The sequence below is a fragment of the Gadus macrocephalus genome, chromosome 15 (assembly GCF_031168955.1).
Source record: "Gadus macrocephalus chromosome 15, ASM3116895v1".
In the NCBI taxonomy this organism is placed as follows: Eukaryota; Metazoa; Chordata; class Actinopteri; order Gadiformes; family Gadidae; genus Gadus; species Gadus macrocephalus.
Window position 1 is genome coordinate 2,181,585 of NC_082396.1, and position 22,510 is coordinate 2,204,094.

Consider the following 22,510-nt stretch of genomic DNA (forward strand, 5'->3'; position numbering starts at 1 on the left):
TGTGGTATAAATCAAAGCATTGCATTGTCTGTACACAGCTTCACCTTTTAAAGGATCTTGGTTTGTGACGACCAAAGGTTTGTTGTTGGCGTGTTGAGACGTAAATCAGCCATGACTTTTGCTTCAGCTCACCTCCTCTTGTGGGGTAGGCCATCAATTGACATAAATTACATCCCTAAAGTGTGGTAGCAGCTCCCATAGCTGTGACTTTGTTTATTCTCACTCAGGTTAGCGCATGCGATCGGTCCATAGGAAGCTTCCTGAAGTACTAGGCCACAAACTAACTAATACGTTTCGATGCTGTGTTTAGTTGTCACTGTGCATGCTCACAAACTTCGATACTGGGAGGCAAGCACTTAAAGTTATTGAATGTTAAATGTCCTGGTATCGAAACACATGGTGGTGAACTGTTTATGGCTTTGACCCACCGGGCTGGCTCAATAGGGGAAAATGAAAACTGTACAGTCTCCGTCTAACACGATCTTTCAACAATTACCTAAGCACTGCCTTTTGATTAAGAAGGGAATTCCAATCAGTTATTATACCCCCACACACACACACACACACACACACACACACACACACACACACACACACACACACACACACACACACACACACACACACACACACACACACACACACACACACTTAACTTCGCAATTTATTGAAATGCTGCTCGCACTCAGAATTCATAATTATCTCACTGCCTTAAATGCTGCCACTATCTTCGCACATAATCCCAACTGGCCGCCTCAGTCTATAAGTCTGAGTAGGTATGTGCAGTGGCTTGTACACACCGAATTTAAACTATTTGAGAAAACTACCTAGCAGGGCAGTTTGTATGCGCTTACATGTGTTGGACAAACCAAGATACAGCTTTTGGAGCCGGAAAACACTCATTAAGAACATAATGGAGGTCAATTGCTCGCCAACTGCCCAGTTTAGACACCCGCCGACAGCGCGAGAAGAGCTGACTCTAACACAAATCAAAGCTGTTCTACAGCTGGATACAATGTTGACAATTAACCAGGTCTAAAAATAATGAAGAAGTCCTTTAACACCAAACAACCTTATTTACCTTGATGGCCATCATTTATTCATAATTTAACATGGGAGAAAGTGACGTTATGAAAGCATTAATGCCGTTATGTGCAGGCCTGGTCGTGATGTTCCTCTATGCCATAGAGGAACATCACGACTGAAGAGAGTGTATTAAAACTATAGAGTCTATGGTTTTAATACACTCTCTTCAGTGTGAAACCTCAGAGGAAATGATGATGTGATAAATGAAGACGAGCGCCGATGCGCAGCAATTTGTTCCATGTTAATAAAAAAGTCACTTTTTGAGCCATCCAGGCGTGGCCGGACGGGGTCCAGAGAGTCACGTGTTTAAAGCGCAATTAACAGCTCAACGAATCAGCTGGATCCCCGAGAGGTATCGAGAGGGGAGAGACGCTTGTGAGACGCAGTGACGTGAGGGTCCGAATTACCAGCCGATCAGCTGGTAATTCGTACCTTCACGTCACTGCTAAACAAATAAACTAGAAGACTATCCATCCCAGTGCCAAAATATAAATCAGTAGATACGGTGCCACCGATAGATAGTTACAAGTTACATTAGCAACTTTCAGAAACACGCGTGGCGCCGCATTTTGGTGCATACATATCGCCTGGCCTATGTAATAGGTTATGTAGCCTACTTCTATTCTTTAAACATGACGATTTAACTGCGGCATGTCTATTTTTAACTTTTGTCTGAAGAGATCATCCAAAACGCTCTTAAAATAGACAAGGCATTAAGGCAAGTTCTGCTAAAGTGCGGATTTATCCGGGACAGAGAGAGAGGGGTCTTTGAAGAAGCTGTCAGAGACGTCCCCCCGAAACACGAGAGCGTCTTTTTCTCACCGCCGATTGGAACGCATCCTAACCTGCTCACGATGACTACAGCCTCCTTTTCTTGGTCAGCTGTGTATGCAATGTGTAGGCTCTAGGGTGTGTGTGTGTGTGTGTGTGTGTGTGTGTGTGTGTGTGTGTGTGTGTGTGTGTGTGTGTGTGTGTGTGTGTGTGTGTGTGTGTGTGTGTGTGTGTGTGTGTGTGTGTGCGTGCGTGTGTGTGTGTGTGTGTGTGTGTGTTGGGGGGGGGGAGCCGTAGCGAGATTGGGTAGGTTATTTTGCGTCATTTTGACGCTGTGCATTGGCGAACCGGCAGCGCTTCGCCACAAGGTGCGAGAAATCCTAGTGACTGTCTTCAGGATCACCTGCTCTCCGAGCTCCGGGTTTGGCGCAGCGGGGGGACGCACCGGGCTTGTTTCCGTCACCAGATGTCTGGATCTGGGATCACTGTCATTTCGAAGTGTGGAGATTGTCGCCCTTCTGTCGCCCATATGAATAACAGCAGTGAAGTGGAACAACTGCGTCTTCCCGCTATAGTGGTGGATGAGGATGATGAACTTGTGAAGTACATCTGGAGGGAGTACCTACAACCCAAGCAGTATGAATGGGTGCTCATCGCAGGATACATTATTGTGTTCTTCGTTTCACTTATTGGAAATTCACTAGGTAAGTTGTACTGTTTGAAGTATTTAAATGAATACTTATGTAGACGACTCTTTGTTTTAATTGTATTTCAACAAACAAACTCACAACTCACATTTTTTTATGTTGTTTGATGATCTGATGATCTGTGGTATAGTTCATGGTTGTTTAATTTATTTTTTCTCTTTACGATGTATTTGTTTTATTCAAATGTGCGGATTGGATTGACAGCTACTGCGGTCGCTTCAAAGGAAAGTGTGTGCAATAGACACATATTCCTCTGAAGCCAATTTAAATGTCAATTACTCATCTATTGGAACCGCGCTTTAAATGCCATTGAGATATTCTAACATTTCACGCATACCGTACTCCAATATTAAAATAACTATTCGAATAATCAGAATAAAATCGAACTTTTGCATAATAATCTAATCGGCTATTAGTGATCTATTCTGGTCAATGCTGTTGTGTGTGTGTGTGTGTGTGTGTGTGTGTGTGTGTGTGTGTGTGTGTGTGTGTGTGTGTGTGTGTGTGTGTGTGTGTGTGTGTGTGTGTGTGTGTGTGTATATATGTGTATATGTGTATATATATATATATATTATAATAATATGTCTTAACTTCTTAATGTATACATAGAGTATAACCATAGAAAAAAGATTCCCATTTTACAATACCTGTTGAAACATTGAGAGAATGCCATTAACTCGCTGTGCTCCAAATACTGAATCACTGAAATAATGAATGAGGGTTCCCATCTTACTAGGGCAAGACCCGTTGTGTTAAAACTGCATAGAGAGAATGCCATCAACTCACTGTGTTCAACACACTGAACCACTGAAATAATCAAGCAATGGAACGTGGCGCCTAATGAATTGACGTGACCCTTTCTTTCAGGCACAGAAACCCTTTTGAACCCTGCGGTTCAAAAGGCTTTGAAGGGCACACACCGCAATTAGTTGATGTGTAGGAGTGAAGAACACTCACCATATTGCTGTCCTGTACTTTCAGTTTGCTTTGCTGTGGTGAAGAACCGGCACATGCGGACAGTGACCAATTACTTCATTGTCAACCTGTCCTTTGCCGACGTGTTGGTCACCCTCACGTGTCTACCCGCCAGCCTGGTGGTTGACATCACCGAAACATGGTTCTTTGGAAGCACGCTCTGCAAAATCGTGCCTTACCTTCAGGTAAGACGATGATATTTTGGTGGGCTGCATTCATAACTTAACATTAGATTCATTCATTTCAAAGGTCAGGTTCTGCAGTTTCTATATTACACCACATTTAGGTCAGCCAGCTGAATTAGCCTCATGAATAATGTAATATAGACACCTGAAGCTGCCCCCCTCTCACTGGTTCTGTGCGTTATATAAATCAAGCACGTCACATGAAAGGAAAGTCTTTGGCCTCGCCTATTTTTATTTTATTTTTTTCATTCCTCTGTTTAAAAGGAACATTACCATACAGGAAGTAGAAAAAATACTATAATCAAATGCTGGCATTCCTAGTTGTGGTTCTATTTCAAAGGATGGTCCATATCTGAGCTCTTCAAAGGGTTGTGACGTACCAGGGAACGTGACTGGCTCAACGTAGGCTGGCCTTGTCATTTGTCATTTGCTGCACACCCTTAAGTATACTGTAATGATAACAATAACGGCATGCTGTTTGAGGGAGGCGATAAGGTCAAGGCAGCGCACACACACACGCAAACACACACACACACACACACACACACGCGTGCGCACGTACACACACACTCGCGTACACACGCACACGCACACTCACGCACGTACACGCACGCACGCACACACACACACACACACACACACACACACGCACACTCACACACGCACACGCACGCACACACAAGTGGGGAAATCAGAAAAGGCAATATGTATGATTCGGCAGGCCAAAGTGCGGCGGAAAGCCTCCGATGTTTACAATTGCATTGATTTCGCTTTCGGTTCACTCTTAAGTTAACAAGCGTCTGGCAAATCAGTCAGAAGCATTCAGGCAGGCCTGCCAATATCAGCCCAACCTAATGATGGTGGTGGAGAGTGTTTATAATCAACAAACATTGAATCAGGAAGAATTGATTAGCGTGGTCGTGCAACCACAAGTTTGGATCCTCACATTTAGAAAGTGGGAAAACACAAGTGCACAGGGGCGTACGTTTGATTTTGTGTCGGGCGTTGGGGACACAAGCAATGTAGGGTCCTACAGTTTCTTTATGGGGATATAGAGTTAGTTCAGTCACGTCTTACATTGATAGGGACCTTGGCAATCCCATCCCTGCCAATCAATACAGCATAGGGGACTTGGAGCTACTGCGGAGCTGTTCCTTAAAGAGCCTTTTGTTGAACTGTTTTAAATGGTCAAGGACAGGATACAGTTATTCATATCAATTCATCATGAATAATACCAGCCTGAATGTTAGCCATTGAAAATAAAGTTATATCCAGCCATTTCCTTATAAAAAACACCAACATTGAAATGCACAAGAGCAGGGAATGTAATCACAATTCAGGGACTTTTAACAACGGATACAAGGTCTTTCCTGTTGTTTCTTTAGGCAATAGGCACTGGTAAATAAACTTCTGGCTCTTGTTTTGAGCTCCGCAGTCAGCTCATTGAGGCGGACTGCTCCCAACACACAACCAGAGGAAAGCACTCCAGCCGGACAGGCTGAGTCTTTTAATCATCTGCGCTTTGAGCTGTCTCTCCAATAAAGAAGCATCAACAGCGCTGGTCTATTGATTCCACACCGCCGCGCTGCAATAAAGCAATAGTAGTAATGAGGCCTCGGGACAGCCAAAGCTTTTTTAAAGACGGCGTGAAATGAAAATGGATTTTTCACACTGTTATCTAATGTCCCTCGTTTATCACATCAAATTCATATATATATATATATATATATATATATATATATATATATATATATATATATGTGTATATATATTCAGCCAGTAGAAGCCTCTGTGTCAAATCCACCCCCTCAGAGATCAAATCCACAATTTGGTTAATGTTACATTTGACTTTCAAATGCATCAAATTCCAGCCACAATATTAATGCAGTTTTGAATTTGGGTTTTTGCGACATCCTCAAAAGTATAATGCCCAGTGAGACGTGTGAGTCAGATTTGTGTGTTTCTACACACCAGTAAAAGCATATCCACTAAATCCTTGGTTTCATTTGCCAATGGAAATAATGTTACAAGGGCAGACCCATATCATTATTACATGCAAACTGTGACAACACAGTTTCTGAGTTCCAATACACAGCCTTGAATTTGTGTTCTCCAACTGTGGCCCTTTTTTTTACCTAGAGTTACATATTCAGTTCTCTTCCTGCGTAATACACGACCGGGAGTAGTATAATCGCTATAGGCTATTCCACTAACAGGGGGAAGGTTCTAAGATCGATACTCAATGTAAGAGAGTCAGAGACTATAGGCATCATGCAAGAGGACCTAACTCCAACCTGCTTTTAAATGATCTAATCCCAATGAGTCACTGATAAAATCATCTGCAATCATTTAATGATCATTGTGAAAGAAGCTAAACGGCGTTGCCTGACGTAATTGAAGTGTAAGTGAAAACATTAGACTGGATTTTATGTGGAAGATAAGAATCAAAACCAAACCACACATATTCCACTCAGCAATAATTCTGGCACTCAGCAATGGTTCGTGCTTGTTGTGGTTCGTGGTCAGGCGAATGCCTGACCACGAACCACAACAAGCACATAACCTCTCCCGCTCTCGCACACACTAGACTAACCCCAGTAGGGACTAACCCCATCCACGGTGTGTGTTCTGTCTGTAAACCCCCCAGACCATCTCCGTGTCCGTCTCCGTGCTGACCCTCAGCTGCATCGCCCAGGATCGCTGGTACGCCATCTGCCACCCTCTGATGTTCAAGAGCACCGCGAAGCGTGCGCGCAAGAGCATCGTGCTCATCTGGCTGGTGTCGTGCACCATCATGGTGCCTCAGGCCATCGTCATGGAGTGCACCAGTTTACTCCCAGAGCTCACCAACAAGACCAGTCTGTTCACGGTGTGTGACGAGCACTGGGAAGGTGCGTGGGCCGCTCTGGATGATCGCTCGGTGGAGCTCGGGAGGGGGATCAGTGTTGTGCGTGTTGAAAGATGAGATGGTTGTGTTGTTGTTCCAGCAGAAATATTGGAAAGAACGTCGATTTAATATCGGATGATATTTCGGGGGTCGAAATCAAATGAGGTTTTGGTTGCTGCTCTGCATCTTGCACACTGGAAATGTTAGGATGAAGTCAGCTTACTTGATTAAACACCCTAGGAAAATGTAGGATGAAACCAGCTTACCCGATTAATCATAATCACCCGAGGGAAATCTGAGTGGCACACCAATGGGAACGAATATAAACTACTCCGAATGCGCTGGGTTGTTATAGGAATTGTATAATGATGATATCACAACAACGAAATAAAACAAATTACAAGTAAATAATTATGTTCTCGAGACATGGGAGTAACAGTGTATGTAGATAATGTCATCAATAAAAAGAACAGGCTAGAACAGGCACTATGATCATTTTAATTGTTACATTGTGTAGCCAGCATTCTCCAATCTGATTTCTTGCCTGGTAATATTATGTCATTAGCATGATTGGATGTGTATCTCTGTAATTAATTTATTCATTAAAATCAAAGAAACATCAGTTTGAACTTGTCCTCCAGTGTGACAGCTTGTAAGGCCGTCTGGCACCAGTCAAACATCCACTAAAGAAACCTTCCTGAATTGCTCTTTTGACAGAGGAGATCTACCCCAAGGTGTACCATACCTGCTTCTTCATCGTCACCTACTTTGCGCCGCTGTGTTTCATGGTTCTGGCCTACATCCAGATATGCCACAAGCTGTGGTGCCAACAGGTGTGTGGGTCCAACGACACGCCTGCCTGCATGCATGTACAAACCTCCCCCCCGTTCACAACGCTGGAATTCGCCCCGCTCTGCCAACAAGCCTCTCGTCGTGATGCCTGACGCGTTCTCCCTTTACCTTCAAATGAAACCCGACCCCCAGATCCCAGGCAGCGCGTCGGTCGTGCAGAGGAAGTGGCACTCGTTCCAGTGCCGCGCCCAGGCCTCGGCCCCCGGCGAGCCCGTGCGGGTGAGGACCGTCTCCGTGTGCGCGGAGGTCAAGCAGGTCCGAGCCCGGCGGAAAACGGCTCGCATGCTGATTGTGGTGCTGTTCGTGTTCGCCCTCTGCTACCTGCCAATCAGCGTGCTCAACATGATGAAAAGGTAAGGGTTATGCCGGACGGCGCTGGTGACCTCGTCCAATCTCAAAAAGGGCAGCATGGATATCAACATCCGTGCAACAAACAAACAAAAGTACTGATGGAAATTGGAGCTGTTGTGTCTGTTCAGGCTGTTGTGTCTGACTGTCATTGCAGGGTTTTCGGGACTTTTAAACACACCAACGACAGAGAAACCGTCTACGCCTGGTTCACCTTCTCCCACTGGCTCATCTACGCCAACAGCGCTGCCAACCCCATCGTCTACAACTTCCTAAGCGGTAAGCTCGCAAGAAGGCCCGACACAACGTGCAATGGCCTTTGTTCCTTGCAAGGCCCCGTGAAGTAGTATTCACCCCGTTTTGGTTCGCAGGGAAGTTCCGTGAGGAGTTCAAGGCGGCGTTCTCCTGCCACTGCGTGGGTCAAAAGCCGAGCCGCACCAAGAGGCGAACCAGGGCGAGCACGGACAGTCGCAAGTCCCTGTCGACGCAGGTCCACAACGTGGACAACGTGTCACGCATCTCCGACCAGGTGGTGTTGTCCCACAACAGCGTGGAGCTCATCACGACGCATACCGTCGCACAAGAGACGGGCATTGAAACGACGTAGATCGATATGTGAACGCACGATATTTTCACCGATGTAGTTACTGTAATTATTGTAAATATATGATATCACGCAAGGAAAGAACGCAGCCTGTTGTAACATGAGTATCGGATATATTACGTACAGATGGACTTTGCAATGGAAAAGATGTTGGCTCTCATTAGAAGAATATTGACCTCACTGTGCCTTGCCAAAGAATAGGTTTCGTATTGACATAGAGGCTTTGTGTTTTTATAGATGAGTTTGATGATGTAATGTATACTATTCCATGCCTGCCCTGTAAGGGTTAAGGTTAGGGACGAATGATAGGATGAAATTGTTTTCATCCTATCATTTAATTGCAATCATTTTATTGCAACTTTTCCCTATAATACACAGTAAAATGTGCTTTTTAAACGGATCTCGGTTTGGTTCCATTACCAGAGATCTGTCTTGATCTTTGGTATTTCCTACAGTTGCTTTGTGATAAAACCTCAAAGCAGCATATATGTGTAGGGGTAAAAAGCGTTTATATACCAAGGTTGTGGGAGGGTTACTCAGCAGGGGGTACGCCTGCAGAGCTGTTTGTCATTCTAGAGGTGGTCGGGTTCAGCGAATGTAAGTGCATGTGTGCATGTGAGTTCTTGTATTTGTTGGTCATGCATGTATACACCATCCACTCACATTTTGCTTCATGGTCCACGCTTAAAGTCTCATGTTTGCTGTGTTCGGACAGGAATACCCTCTCGATTCTCCAACGGGTTGACAAATGCATTGTGTCTAGATTGTGTGACACAAACTTACTACACTAGGGGAATGACGCGCTGTTTCGGATGAATGAGATGATCAGCGGGAATCTCTCCAAACGTGACGCACACGGTTGTAAGCGTATACGCTGGGGATTGCGAGCGTGCTTCCCCCTGCTGTGCTGTGATATTAAGGCTCGGAGAATCCCAACCTCGTCTGTTAAGACGGAGGATTGGAAAATCTTGATTTTCTCGTTTACAATCATTGAGCTGGAGAGAACTCGACGGGGCTGCCGAGTGTTACCTGGATAATGGCCTAATGATTTTTTTCTTTTGACCCTCCTGTTGTTTGTTGACTTTAGTGGACATGCTGTTATTTGAATGCATAGAATTGTAATATCATGCCGCCGGCCTCATCCCTGCCATTGTTCCCATGGTGACCTATATAGCACCACAACCCCTGTTCAGTGGTATCCACAAAGATGGAATAACAATGACCAGCCCTCTTTCTGTCTGTACACCGTGTTTATCTTGGGGTCAATTGTTTATCTCAGACACATGGTTGCATTGCTTGCGTTGTTAAGTATAAATTGTTACACTAGAATAAACGTATTTTAACAAGATTGCAGTATGTCCTCAATAGGTTTCAATCTGGGTTTTTTCCAATACCTCAGTCAAGTGAACCATTTATCACGTGATTCTATGAAGTAAAGCAACAATATTAAGTATTCTGCTGGAAACAACAGGCAACCAAAGGACCTGTACGACCATCGATTCATTCATCTGTCCCATGATCAATCCATTGAGCCATGCATTCATTCATCTACCTCTTTATCCACGCTTCCAACCATTGATCCAGCCATCCGTTGGTTCATGCATTCATTCATCTACCTCTTTATCCACGCTTCCAACCACTGATCCAGCCATCCGTTGGTTCATGCATTCATTCATCTACCTCTTTATCCACGCTTCCAACCACTGATCCAGCCATCCGTTGGTTCATGCATTCATTCATCTACCTCTTTATCCACGCTTCCAACCATTGATCCAGCCATCCGTTGGTTCATCCATTCATTCATCTACCTCTTTATCCACGCTTCCAACCACTGATCCAGCCATCCGTTGGTTCATCCATTCATCCATCTACCTCTTTATCCACGCTTCCAACCATTGATCCAGCCATCCGTTGGTTCATCCATTCATCCATCTACCTCTTTATCCACGCTTCCAACCGTTGATCCAGCCATCCGTTGGTTCATCCATTCATCCATCTACCTCTTTATCCACGCTTCCAACCGTTGATCCAGCCATCCGTTGGTTCATCCATTCATTCATCTACCCATCCATCCAAGAGTTGATCTACCCAACCATTCATTTTCTGTCAAGGGTTATAGCCAAGGTGAATAAAAACCCACTTGCATAAGGATCTCCCTCTTACACACACACACACACACACACACACACACACACACACACACACACACACACACACACACACACACACACACACACACACACACACACAGACACACACACACACACACACACACACACACACACACACACTTTCACAGCACACAAACACACACATACACCTGTCAAATGAACAGACTTTTTAAACACACACACACACACACACACACACACACACACACACACACACACACACACACACACACACACACACACACACACACACTTTCACAGCACACAAACACACACATACACCTGTCAAATGAACAGACTTTTTAAACCTATTGTCAATAATCATTACAGTTTTTAACTGTTAGTGTTTAATGTGCAGAGGAGTAAATGGTAAATCAATGTCTAATCTTCAATTATAATCCACGCTTCCAACCATTGATCCAGCCATCCGTTGGTTCATCCATTCATCCATCTACCTCTTTATCCACGCTTCCAACCGTTGATCCAGCCATCCGTTGGTTCATCCATTCATCCATCTACCTCTTTATCCACGCTTCCAACCGTTGATCCAGCCATCCGTTGGTTCATCCATTCATTCATCTACCCATCCATCCAAGAGTTGATCTACCCAACCATTCATTTTCTGTCAAGGGTTATAGCCAAGGTGAATAAAAACCCACTTGCATAAGGATCTCCCTCTTACACACACACACACACACACACACACACACACACACACACACACACACACACACACACACACACACACACACAGACACACACACACACACACACACACACACACACACACACACACACACACACTTTCACAGCACACAAACACACACATACACCTGTCAAATGAACAGACTTTTTAAACACACACACACACACACACACACACACACACACACACACACACACACACACACACACACACACACACACACACACACACACACACACACACACTTTCACAGCACACAAACACACACATACACCTGTCAAATGAACAGACTTTTTAAACCTATTGTCAATAATCATTACAGTTTTTAACTGTTAGTGTTTAATGTGCAGAGGAGTAAATGGTAAATCAATGTCTAATCTTCAATTATAATAAAATGCCTATGGCAGGTATTCTTTGTTCATGGTCATTGTCATGCATCAAGGTAATACTTAAATTAATCTGAGTGGGTTTGGCTTTCAGGAGCTAATCTTATTCAGCTAAGAATGAATGAAATTAAAAATAATGGCAGTTAAAACGTTCGGCTGCCTACTCACCTACACAGCTAAAGCCACAAGCAAATATAATCTTTAAACACCAACATCATTACTATCAGTAATTAAAAGCAATCAACAAAATAAACATTCTGTAGCCTTAACATGACAAACAACCAGGGTAATGGGTTGCCAATAAGCCTAGGCTAACCCAGTAACCTATATGTAACACGTCCACCTCATATTTCCATGTTTTTTTTCTGCATCTTCCCTGACAATTAAACAAATACATGTAATAAATTAGAACTTACTCATACTACTGATATTCGAAGATTAGTTTAAACTTTATTACCTTGCTTTAACAGGGAACTGTTACTTCACGTCGTTTCATTGGTACATGGTTCATGGTACTTGAGTCCTACTTATTTACTTATATTATTCACATGTAAACATATAACGGCTTGGGTTTTTGTCTCCGCAGTATTTCCAGCCCTTGCATCACAACTCCCCTGCACTGGGCTGCAATTAATGTCAGGGGTGACGGATCACTTCCACCGCACATCGGTGGTTCCTTATTTGTGTCATGTCTCAAGTCACATTCTTGCAGGTTTATAAATATTTAACCTCGACCTGTTTCCTCCATCGTGAAAACTAATGGAGCTTGTGTCAAATGATGACACAAGCTCAGGGAGTCTTTCATTTATGCAAAACGATGGGTGTAGGAATGGAATTCAACTCCTGATAGGGGCGGGGGCGGGGGGGGGGGGGCACGTCATCCGGGAAAAGGAGATGAGTGTCGTCCCCCAAGCCATTTGGAGCGAGTCAGGGTCATGGACCAGGAACAAAATCCGTTTATCTGCGATTTTCAGCATCAGCGCTTAGCTAATTATTATCAGTATTGATACTGACACGGTGATGTAATTTGTTGAGCTATTGACCCACAACTTTGCACAATTACTTACAGGGGTGGCCTAGGGGGGCTGACTCACTCGCTGTACAGAAGAAAACAAATCCATGCGGACCTTAAGGGTCCAAGAGGCAAAAAGGTTCAGCATGTAACAAAAGCCCCATGTAGCCAACCAAGTTTCCAAAATCTGGAAATCCTTGATCTAGAGATACTATGTGAAAACCTAAATAGGCCTATAGGAAATGTCTGATGGCTGACATTTAATAATGTTCAAATTGGCCTGACACAGCCCTCAAAAAAAATCATGAAGAACAGATCTGGTGCTTTCGAAGGATCAGGCTGATCCAGTAAATTATGTATTGTTCATGGTTGTTGTTTAACTAACTGTCTGTACAGCTGCGATGGGAAGTCCGCTTTGTCGGTTTAATTGAGCGGACGCGCCAGATTGATTGGGATCTATCGCGAGGACATACCCTGTCATCAGCTGCCTCAAATCTCGCTCGTTTATGTTGACGTCAAGGGCAGAGTCGGCTCAGTGTCAACAGAGCAGCTGCCGTTTACTCCACTTGTCCCTCCTGAGATCAGAAACACGTCAACATGCCGCCAACACATCTGGGAAACGCTCTGATACTAGGTGAGTGCCACTTGTTAGGCTTTTGGGTGAATTTGGATGCATTTTATGAAAAGGGATCAAAGCATAGACCTATAAATAATAAATATCAGAGATCAACTGTTTCTTCTAGACTGCGCGTTTCAATGGATTAAAAACATTTGCTGACTATCATCAAATTTGGAATTCTCTCACTTTGAATTCTGCCTAATATCATCTCATTTATCTTTTTTACTATTCATCACTTCTTAGAGGGAACTTTTTTTGTGAGTCAAAACATCGCATCTAACTTAGTTGTACAATCAAAGTGGATAACAAGATAAAATAGATGCACAAGTCTAATGGGAAGTACCACTTCATCAATTCACACAAAACACAATTGAGACTAGAAATCCAAACCTTTTTAAAAGTGGTTTATGAACTATGCATGACTCCTTTGCAGGAGTTGTGATCCATCATGTTGCAATGGGGCTGCTCTCTAGATCCCCCGACTGCCTGAGGTCGATAGATACCTGCATCTCTGATCTGTGCAGAAACATGGAACAGGCAGGTGCTATTGGCTCACTGTGTGGCGATGACGGTAAATATCACATCACACTCACCATCATCGTTCACATAATGTCTAAAGTGTTTGATCTCTCAAATAAACAGCATATCACAGGTTGATTCTGAACAGTGTAATTCTTAGGACATGGATTCATAAATAAGGGTGATAACATTAGAGAAAGCATCCAAACGGTGCTAACAAAGAAGTATTTGTTGTGCGTATACTGTAAGTGTGTTGTTGTTTTTCTCGGTTGTCATTAACGGCGACACAACAATGATCACATTTTCTCAGAAGGATTAGGAACTGAATTGAGTTTGGCAGATAGCAATATGGTTAGCTTGTTCTAGCTCAAGAACTAGCCTTGAGCGGTAGCATGATTGTAACTGGGGAGAACCTTCACCTCCCTATTGCCGACAGCTTGAGCACACAGCAATACCATTATTAAACACACACTTATGTGGATGCAGGCCTTGAGAACAGTTGTATTCAAAGATGTGTGCAAAGTCGTAATGTACAATACAACTGCGTGTGTGTGTGTTTTTGTTTGTGCGTGCGTGTGTATGTGTGCCTGAGTCTGTTGCCTGCAGGTGTGTGGTCTGTTGCCTGTGTGTGTTGGGGTGTGTGTGGCCTGCAGGTGTGCGTGCGTGCGTGCGTGCGTGCGTGCGTGCGTGCGTGCGTGCGTGCGTGCGTGCGTGTGTGCGTGTGTGCGTGTGTGCGTGTGTGTGTGTGTGTGTGTGTGTGGTAGGGTTAATCATCAAAAGGTTTTGCTTGATTAGTGAAAAATCCTGTTTTTCCTCTTCCCTGTTTATTTTGCGCTCCGTTCCCGGACAAAGGGTGTCAAATAATAGGCTCGGAGGTCTGTAACGTGAGCGTGGGGGCCATGCTGGAGCAGTTCCCGTCACTGCAGCAGTGTATGTGTGTCTGGTTGGAGGAGGTGGAGGAGGTGGAGGAGGAGGAGGTGGAGCCCTGTCGCTCTCTGCAAGCACTCACAACACAATGCCACCAGAAACCAGGTGCAGAGTTCTCACCATCCTTGTTCCCCATAATCTCTGAAACATTCTGAATGGCCCACTTATTTACCCAGGTCGGGGATTCGTTAATCGTGGTTGCCCCGTTCTCCGGGGGCATCACGAGGGTATAAATAAAATGTGTTCGAAGCGATGGCTGGGATGGATGTCTGATGAAGTGGGGAGGTGATGGTGAGCTACTGAGCTCACCACTATGCCACTTCATATCTGTTGACATCTGCTTAAAAATGTATGTTTACATTTCACACCTGTTTATCTATTTTACATAACCACTCAACTCTTCTACATCGGTGCATACTACTCATAAATATTCATTTTTCACATCGTTATATTCCATGTACAGTATTCGATTTCATTTAGAGTTATTACTATATTTTATTTTATTGTCATTATGATCAGTTTCAGTTTGTGTTTCTCTTGTGTACTTTTTCTTTTTATATCGCAGGAGCCTAAAGGCTCAGTTATGGTTCCACGTCGACGTAGCGCAAGAGGGTCTACGGAGCCATTGCGTCCTTGCGGACCCTCCTTGCGTCCAACGCAAGGGCCTGACGTGCGTCTCCCAAAAAATGTTCACCTTGCTTCGAGGCGTCGCAGCAGCAAGGGCTGTGATTGGTCCGCTTACAAAAAACCTGACGTAAACCAAAAGCATAAACCAAAACAGGTCGACGACTGCGTCGAAGCGTCTGGTCGCTCCTTGCGTTGCGTAGACGTGGAACCATAACCATGAGCCTTGAGACTCAAGGATTTCATTGCCAGTGACCGCTGTTGTAACTGTTGTGCATATGACTGATGAACCATCTTGAACCTTGAATCTCGATCTTTCTCCTGTTTGTGTTCCAGCTCTGCGGAAGAGAAGCACGCCTGCAGAGATGGACTGGAAAGCCAGCAATTTACTCGGCGTCGGTAATTATCTCTCTTCTTGTCTTCTTCCTGATTGGGTTGGGATGGCTCAACGGAGTGCATGCAAATGGATTCTTTGTTATTGATCGACGCAGAGAAAGTGGGTTGAATGTCGTTATGTAACGACAGCACTGCTGGTCCACATTACTGATTATTAATTTGAATTATAAGCTTCCCAAGTGATCTCAAGTGCCATACCATGTACGGGCATAACACGCACCAATAGAACGCTAAAACTAAAAACAACTTGCTAACCAACAGATTCCTTGGTTGGTAATACTGTTTTCAATACTGTGTAGACTAGACTGTCATAAAAGATAGACCGAGGGAGGAATGGACCAGGTGCAATATAAAGGTTGGCGTGGGCAGACCTAGCCTGTCACTCAGGGGTGCCGGCGGTCCGTAGTGGTGCGCAGAGCCAATCACAAATACTTATGTGAAAATGAAGATGGACAGCAAGGCGCCCCCCATGGATGCATAATGAAAACTGCGCTCCAGCCACCCACAGCGATTCAAATTTAATCGAGAAATGAATTAAATAAAAACAATGTGCACACACTCAAGTGACCTCCTTGTTTGGCCCTAGTCCGTCCCTGTCTGGCTCCATGGTCCACAATGAAATGAACAGATAAGGACGTTCTTAAAGAGTAGTAATAGATATTAATATATTTAAACGAGGTACACCATTATAATGTTAAACGTATGCACGAGTCGTGCATTGGGAAACTTAGAAAGGGTGTGGGAGAAGACATGGGAGAGAGGAGTCTGTCCCAGTGGTCCCGTTCCCCCCTTACCGGCTGGGTGCTGGGAACAATCTTCTGTGCTCATATACACTGATTACAGTGTGTCACTGTGTGTGTGTGTGTGTGTGTGTGTGTGTGTGTGTGTGTGTGTGTGTGTGTGTGTGTGTGTGTGTGTGTGTGTGTGTGTGTGTGTGTGTGTGTGTGTGTGTGTGTGTGTTGGTGGGGGGGATGTTGGAGGGGCAACGAGTGCTGAGCTCTCCTTGGGCACCAAAAAGGCTATAACAACAACAACAACAACAACAACAACATCAAGTGGTGTCCATCCTCCCTCCGTGTCAGTGTCCAGCGACGGTGGGTCCTGCCTGAAGCGGATCGGGACGTGTCTCGCCGACCCGGTGTGCAACCGGAACCTGTGGCCGCTGCTGGAGGCGTGCGGCGAGGAGCGGTGCCACGGCACGCGGTGTCGGGGCGCGTCCCGGCGCTTCTACGGGGGCCTGCCCGCGTCCGTGGCCGACCTGCTGGTGATGTGTGACTGCGGGCCCGGGGAGAAGGACTGCCGGCGCATGGCCGCCAGGCTGCACCGTGGCACGTGCGGCGGTGAAGTGTGGAGTTGTCAGGAAGGGGTTAGCCACTGCTGGAGGGACCAGAGCTGCAGGTACTAATATACTGAGTGTGTGTGTGTGTGTGTGTGTGTGTGTGTGTGTGTGTGTGTGTGTGTGTGTGTGTGTGTGTGTGTGTGTGTGTGTGTGTGTGTGTGTGTGTGTGTGTGTGTGTGTGTGTGTGTGTGCTCTTTCGCTCTCTTGCCAGCTGGGTTTCTCTTTCTTGCTCTCTGTCTCTTTCATGCGCACCCTTTCTATTTCTCTCACCCCTTCTGCTATGGGGTCTGTTTCTGCGCGCTCTTTATCTCTCTCACACACACTTTCACTCAATCAGTCTTGCTCCCTCGCTCTGTGTTGCTCCTTTTTGTATTTCTTTCACGTGTTTCACCCACTCTCTTTCTCTCTGTCTTCTTTGCACTAATTATCTCTCATTCTCTTTCTCTTGCTCACTTGATCTGTCACTATAACTTTCTCTCCCTCTCTCCTTTCTCGCTTTCACACCCTATCTCTGCCTTTCGACCACTTTCTAGAGCTCTTCTCTCTTTGTCTCTCTCTCTGTCTTTGTCTCTCACTTCTATGTCCTTTCTATCTCCTCTTCTGCAAGTCTGAATGAGGATACAAAAAAATAAAATATAGGATACATTTGAATATAAGAATATATAATGAGACATGTCATTATCCACGTCTATCCCAATCAGTCACTGTGGAGAATTGTAAAGTACTGTTCTACTGTTTTTCTATTGTTGTGTAGCATTAACAGCATAGCTTTTGTCCCTGATTCAAACAAAATGTAATCTCCACGTGCAAAACGGGTTAAAGATCTTCAACCATAGAATAAACCATACAACTCATTCAGTGAGCCAATGTAATGAATAATGCCATGTATGTTTCCCTTCTAGCAGCCTTATCTTAATTACATTTTCGTCCCCCGTCCCCCCCCCCTCATTGTCCCTGCTCCCCTTCACAAACCGTCCAATTAAGATGAAATGTGATCCCATACACCAAGACGAAATGTCCTTTCACGAAAATCTATAATAATGATAATAATAATAATTATAGAGTGCTTTTCATTGACCCAAAGACACTTACAGTGAAGAGGGGGACCTAACTCACCACCACCAGTGTGTGCAGCCCCGCCGCTCCCTATACGCAGAGCATGCAGAGTGCGTAGGGCACCAAGTACCTGGGGGGGGGCACCAAAAATTAAGGTTTCTAAAAAAAAAAAAAAAATTACATTATTGAATTGAAAAAATATATAAATGAGTTATGAAGAGGCCCAACGTTGTTTTTTCTTCATTTTATAAACTTTCACTCAGGGCCCCCCCCCCCCTGGTTGGGCCAGGACACCGGGGAAACCCCTACTCTTTGAGATACTACCCTACTCCTGGGATCTTTTATGACCACAGTGAGTCTATGTGAGAACAGCAGCACTTGCTGCACATAATGGAGTCTGCATTGTCTCGTCAGTAATTGGGAGGAAAACAACTTCAAGGGCTGAGAATGCTAAACAGCACTGTCATCCAACACGAAGCTTGCTTACACCTATACCCTTGCTGTTGCTGTTGCTGTTGCTGTTGTGGCTTTGATGTTGCATCCAAACAAACAGACAGCGCTTGAAAAGCTTTACATCGAAATGCTGGCATGCGGAGAGTGCGACGTGCGGGGAATATGACGATGGAAATGAGGAGTGCGTTTGGCAGATGGAACCAGCTCTCCTTCTCAGCGGAGAGGCCGAGTGCAGAACGGCATTCCTCGCGCTGATGGGCACCCCACTCCAGTACCCGTGTACCTGCACGGGCTTGAACTCCGGCGAGCGGCAGAGATGCGACACCGTCAGTAATGTACTCCACAATCGCTCACGCTTCAGTGAGTGTGCTCGTGTTACGAGGCGTGTGATTCGTTGTGATTTGTAGCTCGTATAGCGAGGGGCCTGGTCACATGATTCTACTTTACACATGTTTTTCGTTTGAATGTATTATTTATAGCGGGACTCTGGCCAACATTGGTGGATTCTAACAAAACCTTTGACACTGGGGAATCGAAGTCTGATGGACACACCTGGGTGACTGGTAAGGCAATTAAATGATTTATGACATATTGTAGGCCTATATGTAGTACAACTATACACAATGATTATCGTGTTGTGTGTGTGTCATTCATTCATTTGCATAATAACAAGCATCTCACTGCTACATTTTCGATTATGAAACTATTAAAGATGTTGTCCATTCAGGCCACTTCCTCTACGGGCTGATATACTTGGCCCTCATTGTAATCGTCATTTTAGTGACCACTGGGATTCTGTGTAAATCTGGGTAAGTATGGCACCAAAATGAAATGTGATTGTAATATCCAAAACATAGTCATCGTATTATATAACGTGTGATTCATTTCTTTCTCCAGTGTGCTGAGGAAAAAAGGCCAAACCCAGTTTCACCCCCTGGGGAAACCAACATGTGTGGCTATTCTCTGACAAACTAAACAAACGTTTCTCTGTCATGAAAAGGGGAAAGAATATAGGGCTTTCCTTGGCAGGGGGTCTCCACAGTTATAATGGTACATGTGCCGTTCCTTTATTTACTGATATTTGTTTTGTTGTTGCTGTACACTTTCCTCAAAGGGACTACGTTGGTATTTATGTTGGTATTTCTCCCCATTTCATGTTCATGCTTCCCTGTTTTCTTTCCTGTTTTTTGTTTTGTATTTGTAGCAAGATATGAATGATGTTATTGATTATTAAGGGCAGTTCATTGATTTGTTGCCTGAAAAAATAACCATATATATTTATTTCCATTCATGTATTTTTAATGATAAAAAAAAACACTGTTACCAAATGGCGAAACAACATCAGCGGCATGGCATCCAACACCCACACAATATCCATATATTTAATATTTGTGTGAAAGTATATCACACGACAAACTGAAATTACATGCACTGAAATACCGCCCATCTCCTGGCATTAGTGCTAGGCATCAAAGAGAGGTCTAATAATGAGGGCAAGCAGCAGGCTGATCTGGCAGGGTAGCGAGAGAATATGTTGGAGAAGGCTGAAAGAGACACGAGGGTGGCACGCAAAAAAAACAAAACCTTTTGCTTCTGAATCCTCCATAACTGAATCATCCATCACTATCTGATGATTGCACTCCTGGTTTTGGATGCTTTGAATGGTTTGAAACTGCATTCAAGTTTGGCAGCTTATAAGGGGCAGACCAGCGATGCAAATTATACTGTCACGTATTTGTCTAAAGACCGTAGAGCAACATGGCATGGATGTAATTATCAAAGACAAAATTACAGACATTGGGATAAGTATCTGCCTCTGTTATGGCCAACAAACATTCCCTTCTGGGCTTTCAGACCTTAAGTCAATTTTGTTTTGCCTTCACCAACCATTGTCACTATCCCACATTCCTGATTGCAGTCCATGAACGACATCACATTCTATCCAGTGCACTGAATATTATTTGATATAAGGAATGTGGTAAAATGGAAGTAATATATCATTATTTTTCTCTCTCTCTCTCTATTTGATAAAGGTAAAATAAGTTACAATAAATATCTAAATCAGACTTCTTTGGCCACGTCAATTGAGTAGGGCAATACCTAAATCCTTCTCATTCTGTGTGACTGCCACCGACCTTGTATCTTCCTATAGCCTCTCAACACAGCTGCCCTGTTACTGCCCCGTCTGCTGGCTGCGTCACCAGGGGAAACGGGACAAGGAGTTGACCGGAAACACCAGCAGTTGAAGTGCCAACGATTGCGTCTCCCGGGCTTTGATTCACAGCTGCGATCCTCTTGCTTGCGCGACCCTGGAGTTTGTCTTGCGGTTGAGCGAGTGACAGATGAAGTCCCCCACCGCGATCACTTTGGAGAGGTCCACTCCCTGAAATAAACAATGCAAAGTGATAATAATATTCGTCAGCGGCATCACCATCATCATCCTTATCATCACCGCCATCTTCCCAATCATCATCACTAATATTCCCATAATCATCCTCGTCATCATTAAAAAAAAACACACACACAAACCGCTGATGTTAGTAGGTGTTGGGGTAATATGTGCTAGGGGCTAAGAGCAGCACATTTCTAGTTTACACAAAAAATAAAATCTCTCCAATGTGTAGTAAGCGAGTCCCACCAGAAGGGAGAGCACTTGGCACAGCGCAAAACATGTAAGCGAACCGGTGAATTCATCGCGCTACAAAAAAATATCGGGACGATTTCGAAAGGACTTTCAATCAAAGTATCCCCATAATCAAATCGTCCAAATAACGACCAGATGACAATGTCACTTTTGGCAGCCACAAATGCACGCTGAATAATAAAAACGCAAAAAAAAAATCCGACCAATCCAATCCAAAACAAATAAAGTGACAGTGACGGGGACACCTACCGTCTGAATGCCCATGCCGTGCAGCATGTACAGCACGTCCTCCGTTGACACGTTGCCAGACGAACCCTGGGCGTACGGGCATCCCCCCAGGCCTGCTACTGCCGAGTCCACCACACAAACCCCCATCTGGGACCAACGTACAAGAGAGACATTCAGCACCCCTGAACCCTGGCTTCCACTCCACCACCACCCCCCCCCCCCCCCCCCCAGGTAAACCCCCCCGGAACAATGGTCCTTGGTTCTGCTTTATTTGTTGGATTTGGTGCCCCGTACCCACTTGCCAGGTCCTTGTGGTCATGTTTTACATCTGTTGAGGAGAACTGTGGGCTTAATGTCTGGGGGAAGATTGAGTAGGCACACCGATACGGCTGACTCATCCTGTTTTTGGTGTCATCCAAACCACCAGTGGCGGGGTAATTATGGCCTTGTTCATAGTGAGGCATTATGACCGCTATGAAGAGTATGCTTCATGCACTCCTAACGTTCCTTGTAACTCGTGTTTGTACAGCACCGCTCTCTGCCCTGAACCAGAATGGGGATTTGCTCACACTTACCGGCGTGCACAGGGACTTTTTGTTCCTTACGAGGCCTTAGAAACAGACTAACCGGTAACCGCTAAAGTAGGAATATACGGGCTTATTCTGCTCTGTCGTTCATATGAAATTGAGCAATATTGAGTCATAGTCGCACTTTCTAAGAAATAGCCTAATTCTCAGGGTATTTTCAATTCCAAGCCGAAAGATACTGACAAATAACTCGCTGACGCCATCGCCTCGGTTATATTTGAAATGACGTGCCGTCTAATAACAATAAAAGCCATCCACTGCTTCGAGAACGCACCGCCTTAAAAGGATGGAGCCCGTCGCATCACTTCCTCCGCAGCGTATAGCGCCCCAAAACCCGTCAGTGCTTAACAGGCCAAAGAAGCTTGAGCCCCGGGAGGATCGCTCCGTGCTCACACCATCTCATCGCTTTGAAACAGAAGTCATGGCAT

The 22,510-nt window shown here is 44.7% G+C and overlaps 3 protein-coding genes across 3 annotated transcripts in view; 2 read left to right on the plus strand and 1 right to left on the minus strand.

Annotated features, from left to right (window-relative positions):
- The first annotated feature begins 2,133 nt into the window (after positions 1 to 2,133).
- Positions 2,134 to 9,385, plus strand: hcrtr2 (hypocretin (orexin) receptor 2). The gene is made up of 7 exons (XM_060073097.1): positions 2,134 to 2,561; positions 3,546 to 3,724; positions 6,372 to 6,615; positions 7,329 to 7,444; positions 7,596 to 7,816; positions 7,969 to 8,090; positions 8,183 to 9,385. Exons 1-7 carry the CDS (start codon positions 2,324 to 2,326, stop codon positions 8,416 to 8,418), a joined length of 1,356 nt encoding a protein of 451 aa, XP_059929080.1. The 5' UTR covers positions 2,134 to 2,323; the 3' UTR covers positions 8,419 to 9,385.
- Positions 9,386 to 12,619: 3,234 nt separating this feature from the next.
- Positions 12,620 to 19,951, plus strand: gfral (GDNF family receptor alpha like). Its single transcript, XM_060073116.1, has 9 exons — positions 12,620 to 13,324; positions 13,743 to 13,880; positions 14,681 to 14,860; positions 15,716 to 15,778; positions 16,858 to 17,173; positions 18,724 to 18,983; positions 19,103 to 19,186; positions 19,351 to 19,432; positions 19,521 to 19,951. The coding sequence occupies exons 1-9, from the start codon at positions 13,288 to 13,290 to the stop codon at positions 19,588 to 19,590; spliced, it is 1,230 nt and encodes a 409-aa protein (XP_059929099.1). The 5' UTR covers positions 12,620 to 13,287; the 3' UTR covers positions 19,591 to 19,951.
- A 410-nt stretch (positions 19,952 to 20,361) lies between these two features.
- hmgcll1 (3-hydroxymethyl-3-methylglutaryl-CoA lyase-like 1) overlaps positions 20,362 to 22,510 on the minus strand; it is a 10,151-nt gene continuing 8,002 nt past the window's right edge. Inside the window, exons 8-9 of the mRNA XM_060073117.1 lie at positions 21,517 to 21,642; positions 20,362 to 21,006 (exon numbers count right to left, since the gene is read on the minus strand). Of these exons, the coding sequence (XP_059929100.1) occupies positions 20,902 to 21,006; positions 21,517 to 21,642 (231 nt within the window). The 3' untranslated portion in view covers positions 20,362 to 20,901. The remainder of the gene's footprint in view (positions 21,007 to 21,516; positions 21,643 to 22,510) is intronic.